This window comes from Ixodes scapularis, unplaced genomic scaffold, assembly GCF_016920785.2.
Source record: "Ixodes scapularis isolate PalLabHiFi unplaced genomic scaffold, ASM1692078v2 ptg000597l_1___fragment_1__unscaffolded, whole genome shotgun sequence".
Lineage (NCBI taxonomy): Eukaryota > Metazoa > Arthropoda > Arachnida > Ixodida > Ixodidae > Ixodes > Ixodes scapularis.
Genome location: NW_024610006.1, coordinates 920116 through 933618, shown reverse-complemented (window position 1 = coordinate 933618; position 13503 = coordinate 920116). Strand labels below are relative to the sequence as shown.

Here is a 13503-nt window from a genome sequence, read left to right as displayed (position 1 = left end):
TACGAAGCGATCGATGCAGAGCTTGAATCCTATTTTTATACATTTAGTCGTCTGTCCGAAAATAGTGACGTCGAAACTATATGGCATGCTTTTAGAAATAAAATATTAGAGCTTGCGGAGGTGTATATTCCATCGAAACAAATGAGGAAGCGTAAAAAAAATAAGCCTTGGTTTAATGTAGAAATTCGCAGACTTATAGGTAAAGCGAGACGTGCTTACAAAACGCTGACCAAAAGTTGGTCAGTCCAAACTGAGCAGAAGTACAAAGAGATTAACAGGCTTCTCAAATTGCAAATAAAATTAAGCAAAAAAGTGTTCTTTGACAAGTTTAACGAAAATCCAAAAAGAAACCCTAAAGAATTCTGGAAGTTCGTCAACGCGAACAGAAAGGAAGACACTTCTATTCCTGCGTTGAAAGTTGATGGTAATACTGTGGTGTCTGATAACGCGAAGGTTGAATGCTTTAACTCGTATTTTAAGTCGGTATTTTCGGAAGACTCTCCGCATCTGCTATCTCCAGTGGCTTGCCGAACGCAGCAAAGCGTAATGCCCAGCATTACAATTGACATGAATGGTATAGTGAAGTTGCTGCGCGGAATTGATGCAACCAAGGCTGTCGGACCTGATGGCATTTCCCATGTTATTTTTCTTAAGTGCAGTGAATCCATAGCGCGTTATCTTTTTGTTATATTTAGTGAAACGTTAAAGACGGGGATGGTTCCAATGGATTGGAAGATGGCAAACGTTACACCAGTTTTTAAATCGGGTTCTAAAGCCAGTGTTGAAAATTATCGCCCTATTTCATTGACATCGATCTCATGTAAGTTGTTTGAACACATTATTTACAGTAACCTTTACTCGTTCCTGGATTCATTACACTTTTTTTCCCCCTCACAGCATGGTTTTCGAAGCGGCTACTCTTGCAACACACAGCTGGTAGAATTTTATCATCATATATCCAGATCACTAGACAGCAGGAAATATGTCGACTGCTTGTTCTTAGACTTTCGAAAGGCATTTGACACGGTTTCCCATCAGTTATTATTGTATAAATTGGCTTTGCTAAACATAGATCCCAACGTCCTGAATTGGATACAAAATTATTTAGAAGGTCGTGAGCAGCGGGTTGTTTTAAACGGTACTATATCCACATCAACTCGGGTTACGTCGGGAGTGCCACAAGGGAGTGTCTTAGGGCCTTTACTTTTTCTCATATACATAAATGATATCACCGAAAACATACAGTCTCATATTAAACTGTTCGCCGACGACTGCGTATTGTACAGGGAAATAAACACGTCAGACGACCTGGCCATGTTACAAACCGACATAAATATTTTATCTTCTTGGTGCAATCAATGGAAAATGAGCCTAAATTTAAGTAAATGCAAACATATTCGTTTCTCGAGAAGTAAGCTGCACGATTCTTATAGCTACCTAATCAACGGGACTGTTTTATGTACTGTGTTTGAGTATGTTTACCTAGGAGTGCTATTTGCGGATTCCCTAAAATGGAACAGCCATATAGAACGTACAATCGGAAAGGCTAGTAAAATGTTTTATTTTATCCGTCGAAATTTTAGATCCGCGTCGCGAAACGTCAAAGAAACACTTTATTTTTCTTTGGTAAGAACGATCCTTGATTACGCGTGCGTTGTGTGGGACCCTTATCACGACTTCCTTATCAATAAACTAGAAAAAATTCAAAATCAGGCCGCGCGTTTTGTACTGAACAACTATGACCCTTATGCTAGTGTTACAGATACCAAGGCCATGCTGGGATGGGAAACACTCGAATGTAGACGAAAAAAAATAAGACTAAAATTTTTCCACCGTGTCTTTCACAACAAAACAGGAATTGATAAAGCCACTTATCTTATGGAGCCATGCTACGTTTCTACCCGTTGTGATAATTCTAAAAAGGTTGCTGTTCCCACTTACAGGACTGACAGTTTTGCGAATTCATTTTTTGTCAAAACCGCGAGAGAGTGGAACGATCTCCCGGAAGATGTTGTGTCCATTGATGATAATGACGTTTTCTTTTTCCACTTGTTATAATGTTTTCTAAAACCCCCCTACAATAATGCCCACAGGGCGATGTAGGTACAATGTAAATAAATAATAATAAATATCACATCTCTTTTTAGTGAATTTTAGGGTATACGGAGCATTGTCTGGTGTTGTAACATAATGAAAATGGTCGTAGTCACTCAAAACCGAGAAGGACATTGTTAATTCTTGTCTGTGCACTTACCGCCTCGAGCTTTTCAAAGAGGCATACACCCACTTGGTGTCCTCTTCCCGCCTTCGATAGCAAAGAAAAAAACAAAGGGTCTAAAAAAAGCGGATATAACTTGACCCCACTCCCCCCCCCCCCCTTTTTTTGTGTAAAAATGTTTTTTATTTCTTTTTTTTTTACATTGTTGTTAGGGTCTAAACAAATATAAATTTAGGGGCTTGGTGTTGAAAACAAAAATGGTTTTGCGGAACTGAAGGGTGCCAAGCCTCGCTTTGCGCGTGAGAGTGTCACTGAGCTCGACTTTACCAAAATAAAAACAACCCTTCCTTTAGAAAAAAAAAAGTGGGGGGGGGGGGGGGGTCTTCAATAAAAAAGTAACGGATTAAAAGAAATCCGTTACGTAAAAAATGTAATGAGAATCGCAGGTGTCATGTCACATGTTCAATGCCATAGAAGGACGAAATGAATGCCATGGACTCCCAGTTGGGCGAAAAGGTTCCGTTTACAAGGTACACTTTAAGTGCGACATTGTCATCTTTGGTGTGTCATTAGAGCGATTTGAGAAGTGGTTTGCAGAGAAGGCCTCTAGGCCTCATAGAGGCTTCTTAGAGAGCTCTAGGCCTCTAAAAAGCACTTATTTATGTCAAATTATTTTTAAACACCACCGCCACCCCACCGAGCACCACCCGTGAGGGCAGCTCAAACACCACCACCACCGCCACCGCCACCGCCACCGCCACCACCGGCAAAAGCGCCACCCGCGAGGGCAGCTCAAAAACCACCACCACCACCCCAAGCGCCACCCGCGAGGGCAGCTCAAACACCACCACCACCACCCATATTCTCTGATGACGAAGACGCGGAGTATCTGGTACTCGATAGTTATAGCGCCTCGTCGTCGTCTGCGTCTCCACCACCCGTTTCGTCGCCTACCCATCCCGCAGCTAGAAAGAAAAGGGACTCGGAATTGGACGACGCCTCTGACCGCGCAATGTTGTTTACAAACGAAGAATACGGAATGATGGAGTCACCGGCATCGAGCGCTATAGAAACCCCCAGGTATTCCGGCGTGACGCCGTTTCACGTTCCGCAATACAATTTTGAACTGGCCGAAAGTAACGCGGACAAGGTGGAAGCCATCAGGCGACAGTTTAGAGAAATCTTGGGCCCTATGACGATCGAGACCTTAAACCATTACACGGTAGATCAGGGTTTTGCCTACAAACTCGAACGCGCCTTTGAGGAACTCGGCGCGTTGCGCCAACGCGAATTCCTCTACAAGGCGCTCGTGGCCGTTAAGCGCATGACCAGGGTGGACGTTGCCTTTCGCAACGTGATCGAGTTTATAAATTTTGTGCTGCGCCGAGACGACTACAGGGTCATGAACGTCGTGTTGAAAGACAACAAAATCGACGTCGAGTGCTACGAACGGGTCGACATCGTGGAGAAGCAAATCTGCAAGCGGCAGTGGCGAGTCGAATTTAAAGAAAAGTATGGACGAGAACCGAGCCTGGCCGAGGAACTGTCCAGAGATCGCGACTTGAACGCTCGAGCGTTGTGTGATGCGGTGATGGATTACGAGGGAGGGCCTTCGATACTACAATTATAAAAATGATGGAATCGGACTCGCAGAAAAAAATATTGAGGAAATTCATCGAGGACTTTGTGATTGGTGAAGACATTTGGGAACACACTGCCGTCGTTTATAAACCATATCAACACCTGTACACGGGCGACGTGTTGCGATACTTGCGGATTCAAACGGCCATCCGAATGATCATGGACGACGAGCAAAAAAAACCTACGAGAGCCCTATGAGACGCTCTGTTTGAAAACATATCCACGTTCGTTCGTTTCGAGAGAATGAAGAATAAGCGTCGACGGACCGGCGCCCGCCGGACAAAGAAGACGGGTGAGGGATTTTATTCCCTGACAAAAGTCCCGGACATTAGTAGTCTACCGACAGACATGCGATTGGAAATTGAAAAGTCCTTTACTCCTAATCCGAAATTGAAGACTCAGCTAAATAACCTTCTTCTGAGAAAGGCGATCGTACAATACTGTAAGCAGCGTCAGTACGACATATCGCAGTACCCGACAAACGTTCTGGCCAAACGCTACAAGTTTAGAAAGATACCCCGCGACGTCCGCGAACACTTTGAAAAGGGAGTCGTCACCCACAACTCTGTCACCAAGCACCCGCTTTCGACAACGTTTCGCGAAAACGCCATCGCCGTCAAGGTCTCTTCTTACGTGAACAAACTCAAGAACAAAGAGCGTCTTCCGACGCGCGTTCCAGAAAATGTCGAGGCTCTGTTGAGAGGCATGGCTTTTAACGAGTAAATAAAAATGGTCAAATGTTCCAAGTGCGGTTTCTCGAAACGAACCGCCAGAACAAAGTGTTCGAGATGCAACAGGAACGGTCGTAGACTCGATACGAGAAAGCCGTATCGCCTCGAACATTTCACCAAGGAAGATCAAAGGCGCATTCTCGGCTCCCTGCGGGTTAAACGAGGACAGAGTCCAACCTACCTGAAACTTTTATTGGGGAAACTAATTCAGGCCTTTGCTCGCAAACACCGACTGCCGGCGTCATGTCCGATCAATCGAGCCAGGCACGCGCTGATAACTCACGCGATCCTCGACAAGATTCGACCATCGAGTCAAAGAACGAGGAGGAGTCGTAGCAAGAGCGTCGCGCGGCGGAGGACTAGGAGCAGGAGCGGAAGCGTCGCGCGGCGGAGGAGCAGGAGCGGAAGCGTCGCGCGGCGGAGGAGTAGGAGTAGGAGCGTTCTCTCCTCGGGTCGAAGAAGAGGAAGGAAGAGGAGTCGCAGCGTCGGCAACAGGAGGAGCCGTAGCATTTCCATCAACCGAGGCCGACTCGGTCGCAGCGTCAGTGTCGGTAGGCGAACAATGTCCAGAAACACCAGCAGCGACTCCAAGTACATGTATCCCGTGTAATAAAAAAATGTATCAAGTGCGCGTGGATTATTCTTTCGACCAACTCCCGCCGAGCCTGCTCAGGTTTCTCACGAGCGCTCACGAGGGGTTGCGGTCGGACAAGAACCGTCTCATAAAGCTTGCCAACGACGTGATCAGAGACTTTCAGGTCTTTAAGATGCACAAGCGCAGCGCCCCAATTTTCGTCAATCAATTTCCAGTTCACGTGTTGAATGACATGTACTCGATAGTGCCCGTGCGTAACAAGAAGGGCGACGTCATGTGCGGAAGGGAGTACGCCGAAACGGCCAAGGCTATTCGATCTAACTCGTTCTATCCCGTGTTTAAAGCGAGAAGCAACGGCGCAGCCCTGTTGGAAACCAAAGTCGGTAGGACCACCGGAGATAATCATTCGCCCTACGTTTCGGGAGTCTTGGTGGACGTAAACATTGACAAGATATCTAGCAAGTTTCACGACGTGGTCACCAGCCGCTCGATCAAGGTGGGGCAGTGGATCGACGTGATTCGCGACCCACCGCCGTCCTTTCTGGAAACCATAGTCGTGGCCTACGAGATGGTCGAGCTAGGCGAGTTGTATAGGACAATAAACGGCGACTTTACAAAATTGCCCACGCACGACACGTATTATTCCGACAACATCGTGCACCGAGAGTCTGGTGCAAAGTTTCGTCCAAACGCGCGCGACAACGTGCGAAAGGAATTCAAGTATCGCGTTTCCAATCGCCCCAACTACAGGATCGTGGACGACTCGGAAAAGAGACCGCTGGGTCCGTCCACGGATAGCTTCTTCCATTCGACCGGCGGAGGCCGCTACAAATCGACTCTGCGTACCAGACGGACGGTGTACGAGACAAATAATAATAATAATAATAATGAGCCCAAGTTTCACGGATATTCGGACGACGACTACGCTGAGCGCAACGTGGATAGCGACGATGACGCTGAAGACGGTGACGACGGTGACGACGACGTCAGTGACGAGATCAGGCGCTACAAGTACAAGAGATACTACACCGAAAGCGATCACATTATGCGAGCTTTGCGCAACGTCTAGTACGTGTCTTTTTTGAAATAAACAAACAATCATTCGAGAGGCTTTATTTTTCTACATACACAAAACGTACGTATATATACGCGCGCCTGCCGAAGCGCGTCGACAAACGTAGAACATGACCGGAGTAGCATCCAGCGTGTCCAAAGTGTTTCGCGAGGCCACCAAGTTTGATCAATCGCGAACCTTCGACTGGAGCAGAGTAGTGGCCAACGTTTATTCGGAAGACTCAAATGAGGAAGAGTTTGAACGAGAGAGGGTCGTCCTGTTCTCCGAAATTTGTAAACTTTCTCATGTGTCCGCGAACGCTCTGACCGTTTTGGACCTTGTCGACTATCCGACCTTGGAGGACGCACAATTGTTGTACATTGTTTGTACGTATACGCACCTCAAGACCATACTCCTGAGGAACGCCCCCCTATTGTCAAACTCTGCTCTACAATACTTGGCGACCTACGCTCAATCTCTCGAACATCTTCAAATCAGCAACAACGGTGGCCGTATCAGGAACGAGGGATTGATTCATCTGGCTCCTTTGCGTCGACTCAAGAGTTTGTGTCTGACTGGAATAAGAAACGCCAGTCGAGCTGTCCTTCGAGTGATATTGCAGAACAACGAATCTATATACGCTATCTTGGTGATAACGACGGAACTCTTCGCCTCTAAAGATAACGTGACGCACTTTGTCTTTTGCGCTTCGAATCAGTTGAGTCAGGAAATGTACGATTTTGTTTTTTGTAGCGAAACGTTATCTCCGTTTTCAGATAGCGAGTGAGGGTATATATATATATATGTACTCGCACGTACTACGCTTACAGCAAAGCTAACCCTACCCTCTCCCCCGACATCACGACACGACCCGACTACTACCCTATAACCCAAAGCGACAATGGCTCGACTAGACAGGTCCCCATCTCTCCCGCTGGCCGACACCTGCGTACAAGTGTTCGCTCAGTCCAGAGTGTCAAGCGCGGTGGATTGGAAAACAGTGGTGCTTAGTATATACCACGAAGAAGAGGGCTACGCTTGGGACAACGTGGAAGGGCAAATTCACTGTGCGTATACCGAAATTTCAATATTAAGAAGCTTTCCTACGCACATCACATTCTTGGAGTTGGTGCACTATCCAATGCTGCGAGACCGCCACGTCAGTGATTTGGTTCGTTTCTACCCGAACATCAAGACTTTGCTCCTACGTCACGCACCCGGCTTGACCAACGACTCTGTAAAGTGCTTAGCGGACGATCTACCTAATTTGACTCACTTGCAGATTGATCGTGCCTAGACCTAGACGACGAAGCCTTGATGTATCTCGCAGAAAAGAGGATCATCGACGTTGGCATACGGAGCCTCTGCATGACCGGACTCGGATTTATACGCCGAGAAACGCTTCACCAATTTCTCAACGTGCATCGAAGACTGACTACTCACCGCTAGAGACGTCCCCAACAAGGACGTCTACCTTGGTGAATACACTTTGTGTATTTCTAGCACAGTGTCTCCGTCACTAAGAAACATTGCGCCAACCGACCTAGACGTTATCGAAGGTGTGGACGGTGTTGTGGGTGACATCGAGTACCAAGACCTCGACAGTGACGACGGTGACGGTGACGACGGCTACAGTGACGACTACGACAGTGACGCCGACGAATATCTCGAATCGGACGACGACAGAATGCTGGGTCCGATCGTCCTAAACACCTTCAACTACGACGAAGGAGAAGACTCAATGGGCGAAGAAGACGACTGAGTTATGCTTGAAAATAAATATTTCGCGTGCTTATATTTTTGAGTCACGAATCGTTCTTTTGCATGCACACTACACTAGTGCCAGTACAAATAGTTTATTTAATGAATTCGATACATTCCACTCACTGCAGATTTACAAAGGCAACACACAGATTGCTCTCTCGAATTGTAAATCATTGGAAATAGACAATTTAAACATAAGGCGGCGTGGGCACAGGGCAAAGTAACTATACACACCGGACAGTTCATGCAGACGACGCAAATCGTCGTGGACGGATCGGACCGCTTCATGGAGATGCTCGTCTTGTCGATGCGCGCGGGATACGGACGTCCTACGCTCAGCGCCGAAAAAGAATCGCTGTTTTCGAGAAAGGACTTTAGCTTGTTCGGACAGGAAAGATCAAACTTGGAAGTGGCCAATGCTGTTATAAAGTCTAGGCTGTATTTGTTTGAGACAAACTCAATGTCCTTGGTATATTCTAGCAACCAAAATAAATCGCTATTTCTATACACGTCGGACACCTCCTTGATGTAGGTTACGCTCGCGCACAATCGAAGATAGGGGCAGCGAGGGTTGTACTTGGCGTGTTCCTCGACTGGGTCGTCGTAGTCGGCTTCCCACGAAAGCAACCGAAGTTCGCAACAAAAGCATTCCACGGTCCGATCGGTCAGGTAATAAAATCCCGCAGATGCCATGTAATCCACGTCAAAGACGTCTTCTTCTTTCGGCCGAGCGTCGAAGGAGGCGAACCTCGCAGTGTAAGTCTGAAACTCGGGCCTAAAGGCAAGCGCTCGTTCGGTCACCACCGCCGAGACGTCTGGACTCAGCGTGCGTAGCGGTGCGTCACAGTCGGATTCGTGCAGTCCTTGGGGAAGTGTTTCGTCCGAGGCCACGATAGTAGAGAGTTGAGTCTTTTGCTGGCACATCGAGCAGCTGAGAATCCGCTTCTCCGGATCGTAGGCGAGTCCTGCCATGGCAAAGTCCTTGGGTGTGAGGGTACTGTTGCGCAAAGGCCACGTCGCAAAAGTTTTAAAGTCGGACATCACCTTGGCCACAGTCGGGTCGTGGTCGAACAGTCTCCAGTAGAAAGACATGTTCTTAAGCAAAGTAGACTCTAGAAATAAAGTCGATTTTGAGTCTACGGGCCTTGCAATGTTTGAATAATATGGTGCAGTCGAAACACGACACGCAGTGTCCGCACGGCAAGTAGGCAATGTTAGCCGGAGCCTTCGTGCATACGATGCACCTCTTAGTTGATTCGTCTCGTGACTTTATAGCGGAATAGTGCGTATCACAGATCGCGCTATCCATCACAAAGTTACCCCACCTACCGATAGCCTTGTGATCGAACGAAGGAAGGGCGTTCACTGGCTCAAACAGAGTGTGACTGCCCAACGGAGTCGCCTTGCTGCTCCGAATGGCACTCACCATCGCCGATACGTTCAAGGGATGCGTCAGGTTGGCCGTGTACAGAGTACTCATAGTCCTGTTGCGGAACTTTGGGTCCTTGACGAGATCGTCGATCTCGGGAAAGTGAGACGCCCAGTACATCTCGCTCCTGTAAACCTTTTCGACTGCATCGTGCACGTAGTAATAGGTCTTGTTCACTCGTAGAAACACGCAATTGGGGGACCTGCGGGCGTGTAGCAGCCACGGATCGTCTTCTTCGCAGTCGAGGATCGAAAATACTTGCACCCCGCAGTAGAAACAAACGAATATGCGGGTCACTATCTGTTCGCGGGAGAGGTAGCCCTGCTCGTCGTCGTGCGAGCAGAAAAAGCCGGCCTTGGCGAACGCAGGGCCTCGAACATCGTGAAAGGTCTTGGCTCGAATCTTCTCGTCGACGTATCTCTTGTAGACCGGGTGAGAGTAGCTCGGCAAGACGGACACGACCCTTGCTACGTTCAGCCGCGGGTCCCTGTACTGCTCGAGAAACTTGCACGGCATTCGGCGGTGAAGGTCCATCGGGTGAAACGTGAGCGTCTCCCAGTCCTGTTCGGCGACTTGAAATTTGCAGTGCCGACAGTAGATGTGTTTCCGGTCAGCGCAATATTCTAGGCCGGCATAGGCAAAGTCTCGAGGCGTGGCTCTGGTGCGAAGTCGCCATTCGGCGAACGTCTTGAAGCGACGCACGACTTCCTTGCTTATGGGATCCGTAACGAGGTGCGCCATAGCGACGATAATGAGAGGAGCCCTCTACTCGGTGCGCAATATATATTCTCTCCATATCTAGGTTGACCTCGACTGGGAGCGGAGTCGACCTCCCATAGGCGGTAGCAATTTTGTTTATTATAAAAATGTCTGTCGCAGAAAATTTTTTAGACCTGTTGAAAAAGGGACGATGTCAACACTCGGTGAATCACGAAGACGCCACCGATATTTTATTACCCGTATTCCGGCAGCGGGGAAATCAAAACGTGTCTTACAGGAGAGATGGCGATAAATACGTGCCCACGCTCCCGAACGACACGTCGACCTTACTCGGCTACTCGTCCAAGAAACTCATGCAGCACATTACCAAGGCGCGCACGACGCTCCTGACCAACGGAGATGTGGAACCGGTTGCAGATATGCTCTTTCGCGTTTTCGAGCTCGGTAGTAACATACTGATGACGGTCGACATGGATCAGATGGCCATCCAAACGCTCCTGAATGACAATACAGTATTTCACTGCGTAATGGGAATCGAATACGTACGAAACAGTCTCAACATACTTAGGAAAACCTCTTCCTCGTCGACCACTCAGCGCGTCATCAGGGATCTGAAGCCGTACGTGGACGCGTACGCTACTGCCATTCTGCGCCTGCTACTCCTCTACATCGAAGAGATATTTTCCCATGCGCGCGAGGCGACTCGCGGTATGGCGGTGGGCGCAAGGACGGCAGCCAAGATTACGGCGGTCATGCTAGTATCCCTGTGCAACTACGCGGCGGTGCGCGTAAAGTGCAACCCCATCTTTCAGTTTGAGAGCGCCATGGGCCACAACTGGCTCGACGTGGCCAACGGTCTCAGCCTCGTGCACAGGATCACGCAGCCACAGACCGTCAACGAAAACATTGTCGGGGCCATTCGCGTAAAGTTTTCGCAAAACAACAAGCCACAGGACGTCATCAACCTCCTGGTCGAAGAGAGCAACAGGTTGTACACGAGTAACGTCGAGAACGGAGTGTACCGCTGCGACACCGACTACATGACGCTCCGGACCGTCATGCCGGCCGAGCGGGTCACGGACGACGTCAACATCATCGATCCGGCCATCTCTACGACGCTGCGTGACCACAACGAGCTCATCATGAAGAGTTCCGACACGATCCCCGTGCCGCGTACCAACCACTACGTGCTAGCCCTGCAGAAGGAGAAGGCGCCGGCCACCGAGGTGTCGGTCCTTAACATCGCCTCCATCATAGAACAGTGCATGAGCAACGGGCGCGTGGACTCTCGCTTCGTCGAAGTGCACAAACAGTCGGACCAGGGCACGCAGGAGCTCAACAAATTTTACAGCCAGGCCTGTTGCGTCTCGCCCCGTAACCTCGGTCTGTTTCTACAGTGCCTAAACTTTGAGATGATGGACTCGGACATGTTTGGGGCCACCTTACAGTGCCTCAAGATGACCAAGGGCATACCCACTCCGCGCCAGGAAGAAATTGCCACCTACTCAAACACGGCGCTATTTCGGATGGCCACCAACCTGTTTTATCACACGCGTTTCTGCAGGAGCTACCGCGGCGAAAACACCTACCTGTACGACTCGCGCTTCTTTAACGACTTTCTACTCTGGGTCCAGTCGCCCAACTGTCTGGAACACCACATCTCGCCTAGCGTGTCGTCGTCCATCATCTCGTGGTGCACGTCCATGTCTACTGCCATGCACACTACGCGCGACGCCAACGGAGCAAAGTGCGCCATGGCGGCCATATCCACGTGCGAGGTGGACCAACGCGTACTGGCCGACTTTTTGAACATGTTCATCAAGCTCTTTATCGAGGACGAGACCGAGATTAGCGTCATCAACAAGAAATTTCTCGAGAAGGAACTACTCGAGGCTTTTGCCTCCGTGTCTAATTGCTACAACCTGTTTAGGGGGCAGTTTGTTTCGGCGACGGCCTTGCGCCTCTTCCTAGCCCGTTGTAGGTGGTCCGTGGCCGACGACGTGGAAGTCATCGTTCCGGTCGAAACAAAGTTTCTCAACAGACTGATATGCGACAGCGACGACCTGTTGTCCAACTCGATGCGAGACAAGCTCCGTAAAACCATGGAAGACGTCTCCACGATGATGGCGCCGCTACTCTCCAATCCATCCACGTCCGCGCCTCACAGCAAGGACGACGACAGCAACGTGCCCATATGCATTTGAAATAAAAAACCGCCAACGCCCCCATATACATTAACAAAAAGGTTCGGTGACTGATTTGAACGATCGAGGGAGTAAAATGTTGAAACAGGTCACGTTCGTCGATATCTTTTCGCAACAAAAAATGAGGACCCTGCGAGACTATCTCCATTGCGAACTGGACCTTTCGGTATCGATACCCTATAAAATCTGGATCGCTATCGCAAATTTCTTTATTCAAAACAACGTCCCATCGGTCGTAGAGGGAGCAGAGTGTTGTCAGAAAGACAGCTCGTCGTCCCGCTATCTACTCGTCTTTTCATACAGGGACAAGGACGCCAACCGAGTGGTGGTGGACTGCATAAACTTCATCAACGTGCTGCGCGATCTCAAGGTGCACGACGTGATATGCACCAAGCACTACGTCTACCTCTACGTCCGTCACTCGTCGGCGCATCACAACGTGCATGCAATTCTACCCTTTCTCCACCACGTTCTGCAAAGCTATGTAAACGACAAGACGACCACTTTGCCACTCGATTACACTTTCGATCCCCTGGAAGAACAAGAATCCTTCTTCGACGTGATTCCAGTCACGTACCACGGCACCTACGAGGTGACCACCTCTCTACCGGCGCTCGTGGCCAAAATCAAACCCAAGGAAGACGGACAGTATGTGTCAGATCGCCTTTATTGCGAGAAGCATTGGATGTGTCTACACAATCTGGTCGTCTTGAGGCTCGTCGACTGTTTCTACTACATCACTATACAGAAATTGCAGATATTAAAAGATGTTACAAAGTCAAACATTACGTCCACCAACGACTATGGCATTTACAAAGTGTCGTATTACAAGAAGTGACTCGCTTTCGCTTGTGTTTGTCTGCTTTGCCTAAAATAAACGCTTACGCTAGCTTGCACACTGCTATACATCTGTGTCTCTATGTGTGTGCGTCTGTGTGTGTGTGTGTCCAAACAAACGTTCTTTTATTCACAACATGTCGTTGTAAATGGCGTCGAAACTAGGAAATCGAAGGTTGCTCAGTCGCCGCTTGTTCTTCTTATAGGCCCGTCTGATGAGGCTAGTGGTGAACGTGCGAGACCAGTCGCTGATCTGTCTAAAGATGCACAAGACGCGTCGTAGATCCATCGTCTTGATGCAGGGACACAG

General features: G+C 48.8%; 3 protein-coding genes across 3 annotated transcripts; 1 reads left to right on the top strand and 2 right to left on the bottom strand.

The window, feature by feature from the left end:
- Positions 1–8099: 8099 nt before the first annotated feature.
- LOC120846883 (baculoviral IAP repeat-containing protein 3-like) lies at positions 8100–9095 on the bottom strand. The gene has a single exon (XM_040218789.2). The coding sequence runs from the start codon at positions 9093–9095 to the stop codon at positions 8100–8102; it is 996 nt and encodes a 331-aa protein (XP_040074723.2).
- Positions 9096–9099: 4 nt separating this feature from the next.
- Positions 9100–10906, bottom strand: LOC120846888 (death-associated inhibitor of apoptosis 1-like). The gene is made up of 2 exons (XM_040218795.2): positions 10860–10906; positions 9100–9850 (listed from the first exon to the last, which is right to left on the bottom strand). Exons 1-2 carry the CDS (start codon positions 10904–10906, stop codon positions 9100–9102), a joined length of 798 nt encoding a protein of 265 aa, XP_040074729.2.
- Positions 10907–11075: 169 nt separating this feature from the next.
- Positions 11076–12363, top strand: LOC121834160 (the record flags this gene model as incomplete). The annotated part of the gene is made up of 1 exon (XM_042287897.1): positions 11076–12363. A coding segment is annotated over one exon (1281 nt), but the record flags the coding sequence as incomplete, so codon positions are not given.
- Between the last annotated feature and the right edge of the window lie 1140 nt (positions 12364–13503).